This window comes from Stegastes partitus, unplaced genomic scaffold (assembly GCF_000690725.1).
Source record: "Stegastes partitus isolate 25-593 unplaced genomic scaffold, Stegastes_partitus-1.0.2 Scaffold247, whole genome shotgun sequence".
NCBI classification, from domain to species: domain Eukaryota; kingdom Metazoa; phylum Chordata; class Actinopteri; family Pomacentridae; genus Stegastes; species Stegastes partitus.
The window spans coordinates 264,218-282,109 of NW_007577978.1; the positions used below are offsets into that span (position 1 = coordinate 264,218).

General features: G+C 42.3%; 1 protein-coding gene and 1 non-coding gene across 4 annotated transcripts; both read right to left on the reverse strand.

Moving 5' to 3' along the window:
- Positions 1-6: 6 nt before the first annotated feature.
- brd1a (bromodomain containing 1a) lies at positions 7-16,801 on the reverse strand. Of its 3 annotated transcripts, none has more exons than XM_008281832.1 (13): positions 16,328-16,801; positions 13,119-14,526; positions 12,471-12,627; positions 12,025-12,156; positions 11,810-11,938; positions 9,835-10,147; positions 9,431-9,751; positions 6,202-6,798; positions 5,212-5,353; positions 4,845-4,978; positions 2,732-2,841; positions 2,216-2,370; positions 7-1,188 (listed from the first exon to the last, which is right to left on the reverse strand). In XM_008281832.1, the coding sequence occupies exons 2-13, from the start codon at positions 14,507-14,509 to the stop codon at positions 1,005-1,007; spliced, it is 3,765 nt and encodes a 1,254-aa protein (XP_008280054.1). In that variant the 5' UTR covers positions 14,510-14,526; positions 16,328-16,801; the 3' UTR covers positions 7-1,004. The 3 variants fall into 3 exon arrangements, with proteins under 3 accessions (XP_008280054.1, XP_008280053.1, XP_008280055.1); XM_008281831.1 differs by having other exon boundaries at positions 12,459-12,627; XM_008281833.1 differs by lacking the exon at positions 2,732-2,841 and having other exon boundaries at positions 1,094-1,188.
- Positions 10,332-10,404, reverse strand: trnak-cuu (transfer RNA lysine (anticodon CUU)). Its single transcript has one exon. It is a non-coding gene; the product is annotated as a tRNA-Lys (tRNA).
- Positions 16,802-17,892: the final 1,091 nt, after the last annotated feature.

The window sequence follows — 17,892 nt, forward strand, 5'->3', positions numbered from 1 at the left end:
ATATATGAACAAAAATATACTAAAACTATTTGAATACAAAAAGGATTAATGCCAAATGGAAGCTTACAATATAAACTTCAATAACTTAAAACAAAAAAAAGAAAAGAAAAAGGGAATACTTTCATACTTCTCTGAAACATGATATTTTAGCCCTAATCTCCTTAATACTAAGGCTCTTTTTTTTATTTTATTTTATTTTTTTCAATTCTTCTTGATCATACAGCACTGGCTAAACAGCACTCACACCTTAGTGCCGAGAAATGCATCAAGTATAAATACTAAGAAAACACCTGTACAGTACCCATTTATGTCAAAACTACAAAATAAGTTAGTGTCAGGCAACTGTACAGGTTATTTACAGTTGAAATACAAAGGAAAGGTATTTGCACGAGGAGCTGACGCGAGTATGTAGACGTGACCTTGACAGAACAAACGCAGGCTTTGGCTACAGATTTGATGCAGCTGAAAAGCCTTATATGTCATCTGAGCAGCTCTACCGGCTACTTTTTTCCAACAACTTCTGACAGAAATGATGATTGGCTACCTGCCAAAATAACGGATTTAAGGTTAAAAAACTTTGCAAGCCAAAAACAAAAAACATACGGTTGCCCCTGACACCGCAGACAGATTTGGTAAGGCTGCCAAAATGTACGAAATCAATCAGCAACGCTTTTGCCTTGAAATGATAAATTAAGATCACAGTCGTGGTGGTTTGGAGTGAGGGGTCTCAGCACAGTTTACAAGCCTGGAGGTGGAGAGGACAGATAGACACATTCATTTCAGCAGCAGCCGCATCCCTTCGGCACATTGTGGGAGTGTGTGTGTACGAGGAGCAGGAATGGATGAGGAAGAGGCAGCACCTGGTGCAGCAGGCGCCCAGTAAACATTTCAGTCTCCTGCAGAGGGAGTCGGCGGGGGGGGGAGGGGGGAAAGGTGGGTGTAAGGTGGCGGGAAGATATTTGGTACAGGAGAGGTACGAAATTGTGTCTGCTTGTGTGTCATTGTCAGTCCACGTCGCTGAGGTCGCTGACTGGCTCGTCCTGCACGATGCTCAGGTGGTTCATGGCGCGGCTGAAGGCGATCTGGACAGCCTTGCGGATGCTGGATGTTCGTCCTTCCATCATTTTGATCTTGTCTATGGTCTTATCTATCCCCAGGGGAACCATCTTGGATCTAGGAAGCCACTGCCTGGAGGGGGCAAAACGACACTTGTGTTACATCATTGGAATAGCAGCTAGGGGTTGAATGTTCTCCCATGATTCTCTCCTGGAAAACATCATCTTAATTCACAGGAGAATCGAGATTTATCGCCATGATCGGATCTGAAAATGTTATTTATTCGAACTAAAGTTTAAACTCCACTTTAGTCAGTGGAAAGTAGCTGCTACAAACCGCTGCAGCTTTCAGCTTAACTCACTTCGTTTTCTGTTATATGAAGCATTTAGCTACAAAAATGTATTAGAAGTGTAATTACCAATTAACCCGTTTTCATAGATAATAAAATTGATCCTTTAGTCTGTAAAATGTCAGGAAAAATAAGAAAAGCAATTACCACAAGTTCTCAGGGCTCCAGGTAAAGTCATAAAAGCACTTGTTTCGTTTAGAATTAACCTGAAGTATATTCAATTTACAATAATATTAAACTGAGAGAAGCAGCAAATCGGAGTGTTTGAGAAGTTGTCAGCAAATGTTTGACTTTTCTCCTCTATGAAGAGCTTTAAATTACACGAGAACTGTTGATGAATTCCTGTCAGTTGACGACTTAATTAACTGATTCATCGTTTGGAGACGGCGTCTGAGCACACAAGCCAAAGATCACAGAGACAACACAAGTTGTCCCCATAAAACTGTGAGAAGTACGAAGCTTTGTAACAGTAGTTCTTTTTTGATTTGAATTATTTAACTACACATTATTTATTCATATGCTGATTGAGGACTGACTTGTCAACATTTTGTCCGCTTTCAGAAAAGCTTCCCGAGTGACACAAAGGCTACGTCCCGTCTCCACTCCCTCAGACTACAAAACGTGGTCTCTGTGATGGAGTCCAGCTGAAACTTTCAAACGCTCCTTGAGGCAGAAGCCATTTGTTGTCTCCTGACAATTGATGTCCCGCAGCCACAAGAGAATAATGATCAGCTGACGGACAGGTTGACAGGTTTACCCTTGTAGAAGCCTGTGTCAGCTTAAATCACTCCCGCAGATAGCGGCACTCACCAGCTGCGTTTGTTGTCGAAGAAAAGGACGAGGTAGAGTTTCTCTTCGGCTTTGTACTGCATCTGTTCTCCAATGCGGAGCACGTCCATGGGGGGCATGGGGATGGAGACCCCGTTGTGCTGGCAGCCTACGCGAGGCATGTGGGGGTCGATGATCTGCAGGCAGCAGGGAAGGCGGGGACGGGAGTTACTCGCACGCTCACATGATTATCGCACGTTCACACATGGGCTCAGTGAAGCATACAGCAAACACATCTATACTGTCTCGACACATGCATGCAAACCACCAGCTTGTGGCAATGAGGTTCTTTCCCTCATTTGTCAAATCATGCAAAGATCACAGGTTTACAGTGAAATGCTGCCACCTAGAGGAAAAAAAACTGAACATTTGCTTCATCCTGTAGGACAAAAGTGTCATAATCAGGTTTCAGTGTGTCCCAAACTCAAAAAGGTGGCAACAAAAGTGAATAGACTTTAGTCAGCGATTGTCATGCTTTTCTCTCCCGCAAACACTCACCAAGGCAGGGTAGGAAGGGTATCCACTACATTTGGCCCAAACTAGCTTTAGGGGTTCCAATGCAACTGTTGCAGCACTAGCGGGCATCCAAATATTGCTGTTGCCAACCTCTATGGAAGCGGGAACAACACCAAACATGTTATGTGTGGGTAGAGACACACACAGAAACACATTTCAAAAGCCATGCTGTCAGTGCAGGAGCACGCAGCAGATCAGGGTGGGAAATTAACTTTAAGAACGATGGTGAATGACGGATATTGAAATTTGCCTGCCACTGTTGGCATTTTTATTCGCCAAATATGAAGTTCGGATGAGGGAAGAGTCTCCAGATGCTGACTGGTTACAAGCCATGGTGGCAGGCGGAGCACAAAGGCTCACCGGTCACTGCCAGAACTCACAAGAACTTGGCTGGTGGCTCTTGTTAATTTCCAACCCTGCATTTTATGTATGTATGAATACCAGGTGTCTGCAAGTGAAATCAAGTTAAACCATCATTTAACGGTCAGAAGGACCACACGCCCTTCATAGCTGACATATAATTTGTGACGTTTTAAAACGTGCAGGACCTGCAGACATCTGGGAATATACACAGCTACTTACTTTATTACTCACTGGTCATACTGAATAAAACAGGTTACAATAAATTGTTAATGAAATCCTATTATCACTGGTATAAATTCTGGCTGATATGAAAAACAAAGTGAAGAAAATGCAGTTAAGAAGCCTTATTGTATGTTTTTAGTCTATATTTGATGCTATTTACTAACAACCAATCAGGTGAGGTTTGCTATTCTGAGGCCTCGTCCACACGTACACAGGTATTTTTTTTTTTTATATAACTTTCCCTTCTGTGTTCTCAAACAAAAAAAAGAAGTCTGTCTCCACGAAAACACAAATTAAAAGGCCGTCAGGAGCACACAAAAGCAACAGGTGGTGATCCAACCTTTACGCCACGTTGGCCAATCAGAACCCTGAACAAACAACTGTTTCTGGTTCCAGTAGGCCATAAACATTGGCCCAGTCCAGACGTAAACTCTAAACCTTCAACTCCAAACCCTCACAGCTGACACTGCATGGGAAGTGATTGAAAAGGAAAAAACAAACAAAAGAAAAACTTTATAAGAATCACAACAACGCCAAAACACATTTAATACTATTGTTGATTTAGGACTTACATTTTTTACATTCTTCACAGTAAATGCGCTAAAAACAAAGCTTCATGGGACAAACAACTACACACACTTCTGGCTACGAATATGTAAAAATAAATAAATAGTTTTTAAAAAATCGCTTCCTCAGGTTATCCCGGATTTAACGTCACAAAGATATAAACTGGGAGCAATTCGCTGTAGCAAAGTTTGCATAAATGCAGACTTATGGAAAGTGTACAAAATATCTGCAAGAGAGCTCCATGTGACACCTTGGCAATAGGACAGCCCTAAGTCCTTGCACATTTATCAGGAATGCACCTCAAACTGTTTGACTCCATGAGCGTAGACACTGGCTTGGGCTGATGGAAGATCATATATGTGACTGATTCTGATGTGTCTGTTCCTCAGTTATGTGTGTAAACATGTCAAAAAGTCCTGTTAGCGGGGTTAGCATGAGCACTAGTTTGGCCATGTCTGCTTTTGCACAAAATGCATCATGTAAACAAAGAAAGATAACCGTGCATGATGTGATTCTTCCACATCAAAATTCAATTTTCCCTCTTTATATGTCAACACTGCACTTGTTTGTCTGTTTGTGAACACCTTCATCCTAGAGGAGTTTCCCAAAAGGCTGTTTTCAGCAACCTAGAACTCTGTGCGTTGACAAAAGACCAGAATGCAAAGAAAAAGCTTTAAAAAAATACCTGTGTTCGTGTGGACGGGCCTCGATGTGTTGTCATTTTATATTTCTTCTTTAGCTTCTCACTTTTCTCACAACTTAAATTTTGAGGACTAATTCCAAAATGTTACGACTGTTTTACTATCAAAACTAGTATTTACCTCAAAAATCAAGTACAAAAGCACAACATTTCTAGTGATTGACTCGTCAGTATCTCTGTCAGAAACGTTAACCCCCCACCAAAACATGCATGTGCGTTATTCTGATAAAGTTGCCAAGTTACCGGCAGCGATTCGTGCAGCTTTTGCAAAATTCCCGGTTTCGATGCAGGCGATTAATTCGCTCTTATCATCCACAGTGTTTCTCCGGACCAAGGCAGGTTTCCCCTTACCACATTTTGGAAGACTGAGAATGGTGCTAAAAGCAAAACAGAAGGCACACACACACACCACAAAGTCAACTTAGCAATCTACATATCTGGTGCCGCGACAGATAGAACAAGTGATATCTTGTCTTGAGGCAGCAAAACGGAGCAGCTTGATTTAGGTTCTGTGAGATAAATAAACTGCTGCTTCATTTTTACACATTCTTAGTGATAAAATACCAACAAAAAGTAATAAATATAAATATGAGTTTTTGTGGTGGCGTACCTGGTGCTCCCTGGCAGACTGCTACATGAGGAGATGGAGGACTCGGAGGCACAGCGTCTTCGTGGCTCCACAGGTCGACTGGTTCTACTGGTTTGTTCGAGCTCTTTCTCCTCCTCCACCTCCAGAAAACCACTGGACAGGCCTGGAAGAAGCCACAACAGACATTCACAGTCAATTACAAAAGCGTAACACTCAGATCCAAGAGGCACACTCTCAATCTGAGTCCGCTGATGATGATGATGAAGCATCAGCTTGTTCAGCCAATCTCCAATTTAATTAAAGCAAACAGATGCAAAACAAAGCGTCTGTTGTTCCTTAATGCTGGACTTTTTGGAATTTGACTGTGATGACTTGTAAGCAGTGTAACAGCTGACTGCGATCTTTGCACCGCCAGGTTCAGGCTCTGGCAGTAGAACTAAACACTACTGCAGTAATTTAATCACAGCTTTGAAAAAACGGCAAAAAAATTATTGCGTATGAGAACAAAAACCCAAGGAGAAGATTATGAAAACCCTGCAGCACTTACACCACTTAATGACTCGACATAAATAAGTCAGTCAGCACCATGTGGCTTATTTTAACCCTCTGAACCTCAAGCAGTTTCTTGCTGTTCACATTTTTACTCACTGTGGGCTCATTTTTGACTAAACAGCACAACCATGGCTAGAAGTAGAAAGAAGTCAAAAATCTCACGGTTATAATACCATAAATCAAAAGAATCTGGTTACTGCAGACATATTATTTGTGGTAATTGTTTTTTTAAAGCATGTAAAATACATTAATTTAGATTTGACAAACCCTAATGTCTTATATCATGAGTTCAAGGGCCGCTGGAAAGTTAAACATGCAGCAAATCTTTCTCTCGTTTATTTTGATTTTGTTACCGTTTCTGGTTTAGACAGGTGGTGTCATTTTAACACCCACAGTCATGGGTTTAAAAGGGAAATATTTACTTCTTCTTGTTGTATTTGTTCTCCTCTATCTTCTTACCAGTGTCAAGTCTTTTAACAGGAGACTCTCCCTCTTCTTCATGCTCTCTTTCTCCTCCGTCCTCCTCCTTGTCTCTGCTGCCACTGTGCTTCCTCTTCTTGCTGTGAAGTAGCGTCTCCAGCCGGGGAATGACCACTGACAAGAACGATTTGGATCCCAGCTGCGTGCCATCTTCATCTTCCTCCTCGCCCTCCTCGTCCTCCTCGCCCTCCTTTCTGTCCGCTCCGTCAGATCCTTCATCTCCGCTCTTGGAGGCCTTGTGCGGGCTGGAGGCCTTCGACTTGCGGAAGAGGACCGCGGTCCGGCGGTTGACCGTTCCCGTGGGCTCGGCGAGGGTCGACGTGGCCACAACGCTCACGTCTCCGTCCAGCAGAGCGCTCTGCAGGCTGTCGTGGGAGTGACCGTTAAGGCGAGTGGCGGAGGAAAGCAGGTCCGGTATCTCCACGTCCAACTTGATTCGCTTGCCGTGAGCCTTGTCCTCGCAGTCTGGGGCGGCGTCGATGGGTTTGAGGGTGGGGGGCTCGGGGTCTGTGTCTGAATGGATGAGGGGAGGGATGGCGTCTGAGGGCTCCAGTTTAGGAGGAAGAGATTTATCAGCTGTGAGAAAGGCAATAAAAAGCACAAACTGTTCATAGGTGTCATTTACAAGATGGAGCCAACATGTAACATTAAAATCTGATGAATAAGTTGAACATATTCGTGGTAGTTTTTGATCATTTTGCACCAATTTTTGCTCTTTTTTTTTTGTTCTTTTAGGTTTATTAGTGACATAAATGTTTCATTATTACCTGTATTTGCAGGTCCTTACAGTTCTAGCAAAACAAAATATAATCTACTTGGAAAAACTCTAAACAGTTGACAGTACTTGACCATATGCTGTGTTATTTTGGGTTTTGTCAGGAATCTAAGCTGGATATTTCATCAAAATGTATTTAGTTTCGATGTCTTATTTTAAAATCTGCCAAAAATACAACACCTGCAGGAACTAGATTGAGTAGAAAAAAGTATTATGATACTAAGAAATTTAGTGACTCGGATATGACCAACAGCCCTGTGACAAAACTTCACTAATGCTGCTCATTATTGTTAGTAATGGCTACAGGTTGTATTGGTTGTATTGAAAAAACACAACCTACAGACGTTGCTAACAATAAAGTGAAGCGATGCCCACGAATGCTGACGCTGCACATTATCGTATGACTTTTGTGTTTATCATATAAGCAAAACAAAGCACTATTTAGCATGCACCGAGGCACTTTTATGAATAAACAATGAAAGCAAAATGACTTTTGCCTTCCTTCCTCCGCCCCCCCACCGGCTCGTTATAATGCCATCTTCACCCGACTTCATCTGACTCAGCAAAGTGTGCCGAGTGAGTTTAAGCCGGAGGAAGCCGGAGGAAGCCGCTGCAGCGACACAGTGTGATGCTACGCTCACGCTGCGTTATGACCATGTTTGCTGAAGTTTGCAGTGTTCGTAGCAGGTTATTTTTTTTGTAGATGTGAGTAATGGCGGTTCCTTGGAAGCATTCAGGGATCAGTTTCAGATGGAGAATGCTTTCGGCGCAACCGTCACTTCCATGTGAACCTCGAGTTGTTACGATCTGCTCCAGTGATTTGGAAAGAAGACTCCACAAAAAGGTTTCTTATACCAGTAAGTTTTTCGGTTAAGCCATTCTTTCCAGCATGTGGCTCGACGCCAGTGAGATTTGTTTATTGACGCTTCCACTTTGTTTTTGTTCACCTTGAAAGCTTTTCTGGAATAAAAATGAAACCGAAAGCAAGAGAACTAGAACTGCTGTTCCTGTTTCATCCTAAATCATCAGGGGCCTTCTGCTAACTAAATAAACTATGAATATATAAAGTGGTATCTCTAACATTTCAGATTGATATATCTGTGCTTCTATTCTCGTTGAGGTTTTTTTATTTTTAATTAAATTGCCCCTCGACCAACTTTCATCATATTTTTTCACAAATTGAAAACAGGATGTGTTTGAAAGACAGTTTCTCAGAAGTATTTAAGATAACCCTAAAACTTATTTTAAATATTGAGGAATCAGCTTTACCTGGATTAGGTTTTCTACCAACATTTTGTTTCTATGGTACAGCTACAAATTTCAACAAAAACTTTTTTTGTTTAAACATTTTTGACGAAGTATTTCACAATTAAAAGTATTCTAAATGTCCTGTTTTGTATAATTGTGACGTGAAGCTACAAATGGTTAAGAAACAATCACTAGTTGACTTTTGCATTGTCAATCTTTTTCATAATGTGTGCTCAAAGTGGGACTTGTCACAGTTTATTTTATATAATCAGAGACAGTGTGATCTACTCGCCCAATATTGAAGATCCAGAATCAACGATATGATGAGAAATAACGGTGAACAATTCATGTTTTTATCTTTAATAGTTCCTGAGATATCGTTGCTCAAATGATAAATAATATTTCAAGCGCGAACAAATGGGCTGAAAGTTGGCAGACTGACTTTTTTTATTTCATTTTAAATGTATCTCTAAAAGTATTTGATATATGAAGCTAAAACTTCACACGTATCTTAATATATATATATTTTATTTTATGCTATAAAGAATTCTGTCTAATCTGAGATGGTTGAGCAGAAATTGTTCCAGTATTGTGATGAATTGAGATGGAATGAGTCTACACTGACATTCAACACTGTTCCAGTCCAGTGAATTGGACAATAAACCTACAAATGCTTCCCCTGAATTTAACTGTTTGTTGGAACTCTTAAGTATTAGTCAAGATTACACTATTGGTGCGATAAATATTCTAACATGTGCTAAATATTGTTGAAACATCTTGTTAGAAATGACCACCACAATCCAATAAGTACAGGATATCCAATAATAACATGCTCCAGATGTTTTGAGAGACTCTTTCGTGTGTAATTTTGGGAAATTAAAGTTAATATTCAAATATCAAGAGCTCATTTCCAAAAACATCAGACAGATGCTGATTTCATAATGATCACATGTTACAGTAGCCTGATAATGAGACTTATTTTTTCACTGTTGGAGATCATTCAACAATAGTATCGACTCAAATTCCATGTTTCAGACGCTGTAGGAGGAGGGGGCGTCATGTGACTTTTATTCTCTGTGGGGTTGGATTAAGCTTAGATCTGACCTCTGACCAGTGCTTTAGGATATTCAGGGCACATGATTCTCTTAACAATCCCAGAGCCTGTGTGCATTCAGCCATACATACCCTCATCGTCTGGGAATTGCCCATTGGGCTTCAGTCTCTCTTCCTTGGGTTTTCCCAGCTCCGGGAGGGAGGCAACTGACGAAGACGACGCTGACGTTGATGGAGATGTGGAGGAAAGACAGTGATGGTGGGAGGGCAGGACTCTCTTCAGGCTCATTTCACTGCGCACATCGTTGATGGTCTTTTTGAGCAGCTTCATGCGCTTGCTGCGAGACGGGCTGGACTTCATGGCACATGTTAGATCAAACTTCTCCAGTAGCTGCTGCAGCTGCTTGTCCAGGGATAGATGCCCCCGATTGGCCGGTACTAACAAACGGTCCACTGAGGAGGGAAAACAGTGAAGGAATTAACACATTTAATGTCTTTCAATCATCAGAGACATGTCTTTTAGCTCCTTCGCTTACCGTCCTCCCAAGAAAACGTTGTTGCTGCTTTGATTTCAGGAGCCTCGGTCAGGTGCATGCCGCTTTCTGCGTCGAAGCCGATTTTCTCCACATCGCGTCGGGCCTTTCTGAGCAAAGCTCCGCCCTGGTCTCGGAGTCGGACAGCAGCCCGGTAGAAATAAGTGTCCTTTGAGTTATATTTCATACAGTTATCAATAATGAGGTTGAAGTCGCTCTCAAACTGCTCAAAGTTGTTGTAGGTTTGGGCATCAATGCGCTGTCGCATGGTGGAGAAGTCCATCGGGTGCTTGATGTGGTCGAGGTAGTCGGGCACCTACAGGAAGAATCAGATATAAGGAATTATTTTCAAATTACTGAAACCACTGTGAAGCAAAAATGATTGAATATTGCATTTAAACTCAACCTATAAAATACAATAATACTATTCTGGGCTGTTGACACTTAAACTCTCAAGTGTATTTACGAGTAGTTTAGGAGGCTCCAGAGTCAAAACGTAGCGCCCAACGTGGGGCTCGAACCCACGACCCTGAGATTAAGAGTCTCATGCTCTACCGACTGAGCTAGCCGGGCCTGTTGACACATCCACACCGTCTCCAACCTGACCTTTATCTAAGGTTACACATTCCACCTACCAGGAAGTCGCATTATATTGCTCAACGCTGTCTACACAAGGGGGAGGGACTGTGATTTACAACCACAGTCTCCATGGTCACAACATGTGACTGGAGCAGGCAGCTGCGCCGTTTGCGGTGTGTTGGGTTGCACCTTTAAACAGAAGTGTGGTGACTCATGCGAAAGGAAACCCTGCAACATCAAGGTTTTAGGTTTAACAAGTTCAACGATTTATGTTGTCCCTGGATACCTGCAAACAATCTTCTTTAGAATCAAAATTAAATGAATGTTTGTATGATTTATATGGAAAGGAGCACTGTGACTCATGCCGTTTCTCCATTTCTGATACGGTAATCTGGCGATCTGGCAGAAAACGGCTGCAAAAGACCGATTATGTTGCTGCATGTTGGCAAACTGCAAGAGGAAAATACGAACCAGTAAGACTAGTCAGATCAAAATCTATGCATTTGTTTTTACAGTTCTTTCAAACCATGGACATTGCGGTTATCACCGATGCTCTCAGAGTCAATAGATCTTCAAAACATCACGTCTGCAGTGATTTTAGAATCCAACTCAGTGTCTAAAAGCGACTGGCATAACGCTACAACACACATACTATGTGGTTCTCCATTTGCTATTTCACTTGTGCATCTCATTAGCCAACGCACTGTGCTAAAGTTACCACAAACAAAGCAGAACCAGAAACAATGCTACAGTTTTCAATCTTTGTGCACCACAGATTGAGATAAAGTACATCCACATAGCAGCTAAGCCAGCACACTTAAAAGGCACACAGCTAGCGCAGACTCCAAGCATCGCCCACAGAATACAGACATGAAATGAACTATTTCAAACACAGTAAATAAGACATTAGAATGCATAAAAGCTCTCTTTAAAATATTTTCTTCGACATGCAACAAAAACACTCTAAGAAAAGATTCCAACTCAGTCACTAAGCAGCTAGCATTGCAGCTGCGACAACACTGACACCAGTTCATCTGAGGGTAGCTGACAACTAGCTGGCCAAATGGTGTGACCCATGCATCGAAGGCTCCATCTGATAGGCTCAGTGTTTGCATACTGAATGTGAATGCATGGTGTGTATAAATAAATTCACTTAAACACATATCAGGCAGCCTTTTACGATGTGTTTTCTGCACATGTTTATCTCACAAAAAATGCATCATCTCTTACAAAAACAAACTATTTGAGCACAAGAAATAAAACATTGTAGTCACTGGATTCATATCCTTCCAGGGTCAATAGTTCAAATGAATGTGCAACATCAAAAATAAAAGCAATACAAGATTCTGTGTGGACAACTTCAAGAACAAAACCAGAGAGAGAGCATGCTGCAGCTCACCTCATCGACATCGACAGGCTGAGTGAAGATCCTGGCCTGGTCTTTTGCCTGGAGTTGGTCCAAGAGGGCTCTGAGCAAAATACTGAATGGTGTCAACTGCATCTCTAGAAGGGTCTCCTGTAGTTTAATCTACGAGACAGCGCAGAAGCAATCTGTCAGCAAATCACAGGTTTTCATGCATTTTGCAGAATTGCTGGTGGTAAAAATGTTCCTACCTCTTCCCTTTTGAGCTTCTCCCTCTTGCGTATCAGCTCCAGCAGCAGTCGGGCTCTTTCCAGGTCGTGTCGGAGCCGATGCCATTCCTTCAGCTGTTCCTTTAATGCCCTGCTTTCCTCCTCATTCTGCCTCTGGGGGTTCAATTTCAATAAAAATACATGCATAAGAGAGCTGAACAGGATAGAAAATGATCTCCATACACAACAGGCGCTAGTGTCTCAAGAAGAAGTTCTTCTAATATTTAAATTACATGCAGCATTGTCAAACATTGTAATAAAATGTCAACAAGACACTGAAATGCAAAAAGGTTAGCAAAAGTGTAAAAATGTCTGGCTGTACAAGTACATATAGTATATATTAAAAGTCTAAAAACTACTAGAAACTTTAGTAAAAAGGCAAAATGAAGACTGAAAGCCTTCTGAGGGTGACTGACAGATGAACAAACCGGTTGTGCATTCTTCTGTGACTGCAGGCCTGTCTGAAGGCGTCTGATGAGGGGCAGCCCGTTCCTGGATTGCCTTTTCAGTGTCCAGTAATTTAAGACCAGCTCCACAAACGCTTTCTTCTTCTGCACTGACACCTGGTTCAGGATGGTTTGTAACCTGGAGGAGCCAGCGAGCGAGACGGGTATTAGGAGGAATGAGTCATACAGAGATTGCAATACAAGTAGAACAAATGGAACAGAACTTCACCATTTAAGTAGATTTTAGAAAGCAGGGTATGGGAAACAGCAAACCTAACAGCCATAGATTATCGCTGGAGATAGAAAACATTTGCTGGTGTCAGGAAGTCAAATTCTTCCCCGCAAAGTTCTTCAACGACTATAAATTCTCTACAAAGACAGAAAAATCCTCCCTCACAAAGTATCCCTGCCTAAACTTTAACTTAAACTGCATATGTCATCCAAAAAACTTTTTTCTACACATATAATAACCGGTGCAGTACCACTGATGTGTACAATATTGTTATTTCCACATTGAACAATCTAATATTTATGTATATTTTGGTTTATTTTTGTTTTTCCACTGATATTTCTTAAATGTCTGCACTATCCTCTTATTGCATCATATCGCAATACAACCAGTAAATGTACCTGTGAGAAGGAAATGTAGGCACAATAACATGGGTTGCAGCTTCACTTTCGACTTCAGGCTCAGGCTTCTTGCTCTTACTCTTCTTTTTCTGTTTTCCTTTCGACTGTCCTCTCCCCTTGTCCACTTTCTTACATAGTCCATTTTTGGGTTTTGCATCATCGTAGATGGCGAGCGGCCTCCGTACACACCCGTTAGGCGTGTGAGCTCCACAGTAGGCTGTCTTTTTCACAGAGAAAGTGGGCTCTCCTGTCTCCGTCACATCTTTGATTGGCTCCATCTTCATGAAGAGGCCAGCCTTTTGGGCACAGCTGACGTGGAAGGCGGTGTAACAGTTGGCTTTGTGGCACTGGATGCAGGCCCCGACACCTTTCTCCTTGCAGAGGTAGCAGGTGAGTTTCCAGCGGGCTGGAGGAATGTGGCTGATGCCATCGATGGGTTCGATGAAGGTGGTGTTGGAGAAGCCGACCTCTGGGACCCAGAGGGCGCATACTACATGACCCCACCGGTCATCGTCTGTCTTTTTCACTGCTCCGCCCTTGTTCGGACAGAGAATGCAGTCTGCGGGCTGGGTGGGTAACTGGAGGCAGTGTCTGCAATGCCACTGGCCCTCTGGGATGTAGGGCACGCCGTAACATTCTTGGTGCACAGCCACGTTGCACATATCACAAAACAGGATTGCGTTGCTGTTGTGACACTCTCCGTCCATGCAGATGCAGCAGACAGCATCCTCGTCAATGGGAACCTGCTTTTCACTCCCTTGATCCAGACTCTCCAGGTACAACTCCTTCTCAAAGCGGTCAATGAGGAACTCAAAGACGTTGTGAGACACCTGACTGACCCCTTCGCTTCGTCGTTTTTCATTGACCAACTCAAGCCAGGCGTAATCTTCCTCGTCCATGTCGTATTCTGTCTCCTCATCCAGCTCTTCTTCGGTCTTCTCTGTGAATTTGTAAAAGGCAGCTGGGCGTTTTGGAACTGCTGGAAGGTTATATTCCACAGTGCGGAATTTAGGGTCTGGAAGTTTTGGGCCAACATTTGCACTTGCATGATGTCCGCCTCCCTCTCCGTGACTAGTGATGCCCAGGGCAGCATTTCTCTTCTCCTGGTTGTTTTTCAGTCTGACTGACCTCAGGAGGACCTGCTGCTGAGGCTTCTCAGCATTCTCCTTATTGCTGGTGCACTCCATCATCTCCTGGACCATGGGGTCGTCATCTGAGATCACGTCCAGCTTGTCATATATGCTGAGTCGATGGATGCGGCCGTCGACATCGAACTCCACCATGCGCTGCGCCTGGGCGTACGTCAAGATCTGCTTGTTGGGGGAAGGCTTGATGGGAGACGGCGGCCTCTGCGGCACCGCAACCCGGTGCTGCCGAGCTTTCTTCTTCATCTTGATGCTCCGTGTTGCTGGGGAGACAGACAATGAGGAGAAACAGTTAGAGATGTGCATGTAGCTCATGGGGGTCAAGTGACTAAACCAAAGGGAGATAAGGATAATGCATTCAGTAAAGAGTTCAGCAAAGGCCATCATAACTTAGTGATAAAGTCCTCTATGATATCACTGAACACAGACTCCAACTTCTCACTGCAAAAAAACATCCAAACAAAAACGCAACTGATGAAGTCTTGATTTTATCCAAATAAAATTCCTACATAGAATGAGATAGGACCGAAACAACGTGCAACCTGCAAGTAGGATAACAAAGAGTAATGCGTGTTAATCACTTGTGTCCTCTCTCTTCAGGTATTTCTGGTTCTGGAGCTGCACAGGTCTTATCTGCAGCTACAGGTCACACCAGTTGGTCCAGTGTTTATGCTCACTTGTTTGTTGACTGTTTATCTCCGCTATCTTCTCTTTTACCCTCACCCCACGTCCCTGAGCCTGGTTCTGCTGGAGATCTCTTCATGTTAAAACCATCGAGAATGATCCTGCTTCTAGCGCATCTTTGGATTCATCAAGTTTCCCACGCATAGTTTAGGAGGGCCAGATTTTTTTAGCTACTCAGATTAACCTCTAAAATTAATAATACTTTGGGATCTTGAACTTACAATTTAATCCAGTCAGGTAACTGAGTAAGGTTGTAGTCATAATGTTTAAGATTCAGAGGTAAATTTGCATCTAAATGAGAGGCTTTGTTATTATAATGCAGTGCAAGGGAGCAAAGCAACAACATTTTGAAGGCACCTGACAATTCCCAATCTTACTTCTCTACTGGAAAGCACGTCGGTTCAACGCTGTCGTTTTAAATGTGGTATGCAAATAACTATGACTTGTGACTTGACTAGATATTTTTACAACTGATAACATCCATGACAAACGATTGCTAAGATAATCACCTGTTACACACTGACAAAAAGTCTCCTCTGGTTTAAAGACAACCCTTTATTATTCCCACAGTGGGGAAATCTGCAGTGCTACAGCAGCAAAACGGTCCATAAGTAGAAAAATACTGATACTGCACGGTTTAAACGCACAAAATACACATATTATGCATTGCAAGACAGCAATACAATCTGTATAAACCTTGCAAAGAGTACAAAAAGTCCGGAGGAAGACATTTTATACAACTCTGTAAAAGACATTCCCAAAAGTTAGTTGTTTGGTGAATCCCCAGTGTGATTTCTCCACCGTAAAGCACTTTGGTGCAACATTGATGTTCCAAATGTCCTGTTTAAACTACGTATTTTTGAACCTGTTTCACACTGACAATTCAAAGCAATGTCCCCTGGAGCAAACTACCTCAAAACCTCAACGCCAACTGCTCTGAGAGCACTATACGGTAGTTTAATAGGTTCCAGCTGATTACAAACACAGAGGCTAGCTATGTTGTGAACCCAGACGTAGTAGTCCGTTACAGTTTTATCAATGAGCCGAGGCATTTAAACGCGGTGGGAGGCGGCCACACGGGGTATTTAAAATATGACTGCGCCGGAGTTAGCACTTGCCCATTTGGCGCAAGGAGGCAATTGCCCTTTTCACTCCGGACCCCCCCCAATCAAAGTAGCCAAGGTGCTAACAATAACATTAGCCATCTAGCTGGCTAGCAAGAGCAGCTAACCGCCCCCTTCGCCGAGCAAACGGCGTCAAACAAAACAACTTTAAAACAACGTCAATTCACACTGAAAATAAAATATATAACGTGCAGATGCGTGGAGTGTCTTTTAAAAGCAAACAATGCGGAAAGGGAAGTAAAAGTAAAGCGCATACCTCGGATTCACTTTTGCTAGCCGAAGAAGACGGTAGCTAGCCAGCAGCCTTACAAAGCAATGGCGACTCGGCCTGCTAAGTGGCTCTAATTCCGTGCACTGCGCTCTCATCCAACGGGCGATACTGGGGCTCTTTTCAGCTGGTAATAAAAGAGAGAAGAGGCCTGCTTGGTGCCTGTGGCGTTTCGATATTGAATTCTGCGGAGAAGACACAGTTATTGTCTTTGTGGGCCATTCATACGCTCGCTAGCCACAGTCGACCAGAGGCAAATAGTAGCAGCAGCAGCAACAGCAGCAGCAGCACTACGGACTGATCATCCCCCAACACAACAATGCGTTTCGGCAGACAACTCCCACCCGCACGCACCGCTCTCTACGTGTGACGCTGGAGGTCATGTCGGTGGTGAGTCGGGAGGTTTCACACAAAAGCCCATCTGTCACACAATCAATGCGTTGCCTTTTGTCGAGCCGTGCGAGCTACACGCAGACAAAGCTGGGAACAAAGCAGGGGGGGGGCAGTGGACCAGTGTTGTGTTTTGACTCCGCACACCCGCAAGACTCGGGTCACGGGGCGGTGGATGCGAGGTGGAGACCGGCCTGCCAGCGCTGCTCCGTGGAGCTCCGGTGTGTTCGGTTTCCTGTGGTCAGTCACGGTGGACAGGCCGGACACCAACAACAACACACCGCTGCCATGCCCCACCCTGATCAGCCAAAAAAAGTGAGCATCTGCCAAAAAAAAAACAAAGTGCAAACAGGAACCAGCTTTTTTCCTGTTTTCTGTGCTGTGTTGACAAGAAACTTTCTTCTTCTTCTTTTTTTCTAACCATCAGGGAACACACACAGTTTGCTGAAAATAAACATAAGACAACTTTAATAATCCACAGGGAGATTCTTGTGTTAGATATTACAAAAAATAAAATAATAATAATAACTGCATAACATGAGAACAAATGCTGTGCTGAACAGAAAAGCTTTAAGACATAAGTGTCACACATTCTAAAAATAAAATATATAAGCTAAAATAGGACTAGAATAAAAACGGAAGTAAGACTGGCAGTGATTCTTATGTAGTAAAGTAATATTACACATGATAATGCAATATTGCACATAAAAACTGAAATATTTCACATTGTAATGAAATACTGCACATGAAAATGTAGTACTGAGCATGATAATTCATTATTAGACACAAATATGGTCTATTGTGCACGAAAATAAAATACTGCATCTGTAAAGGAAATACTGCACATAAATTAGGTCTTTTATTTTTCTCATTTTTTTTCTAAGTTCATTTGAAAGTGCATGTCAATTTAGTTCGACAAATAGGCAAATATTCTTATTATTATTATTCTTATTATTATAAATTCAAATAAAAATAAATAAAATTATAATTGATAATAATAATAATGTATGTTTATTTCTGTTTTTAATCACATTTAGATTAGATTGAGTTGATTATATGCTTATAATACACTCTATAGAAAAGTAGAATTAACTTTTTTTGTTTTTTAAAATGTAATAAATACATTTTAAAAAATAAGAAAACAACAAACACACTGCTGTACC

Coding starts and splice junctions, on each gene's coding strand:
- brd1a (XM_008281831.1), bottom strand. CDS start 14,509: ATGAAGAAGAAAGCTCGGCAGCACCGGGTTGCGGTGCCGCAGAGGCCG. Junction 11,939..12,024: donor AGAAGCTCAAAAGGGAAGAG/GTAGGAACATTT, acceptor GCTGTCTCGTAG/ATTAAACTACAGGAGACCCT. Junction 2,371..2,731: donor ACCCTTCCTACCCTGCCTTG/GTGAGTGTTTGC, acceptor TGCTGCCTGCAG/ATCATCGACCCCCACATGCC.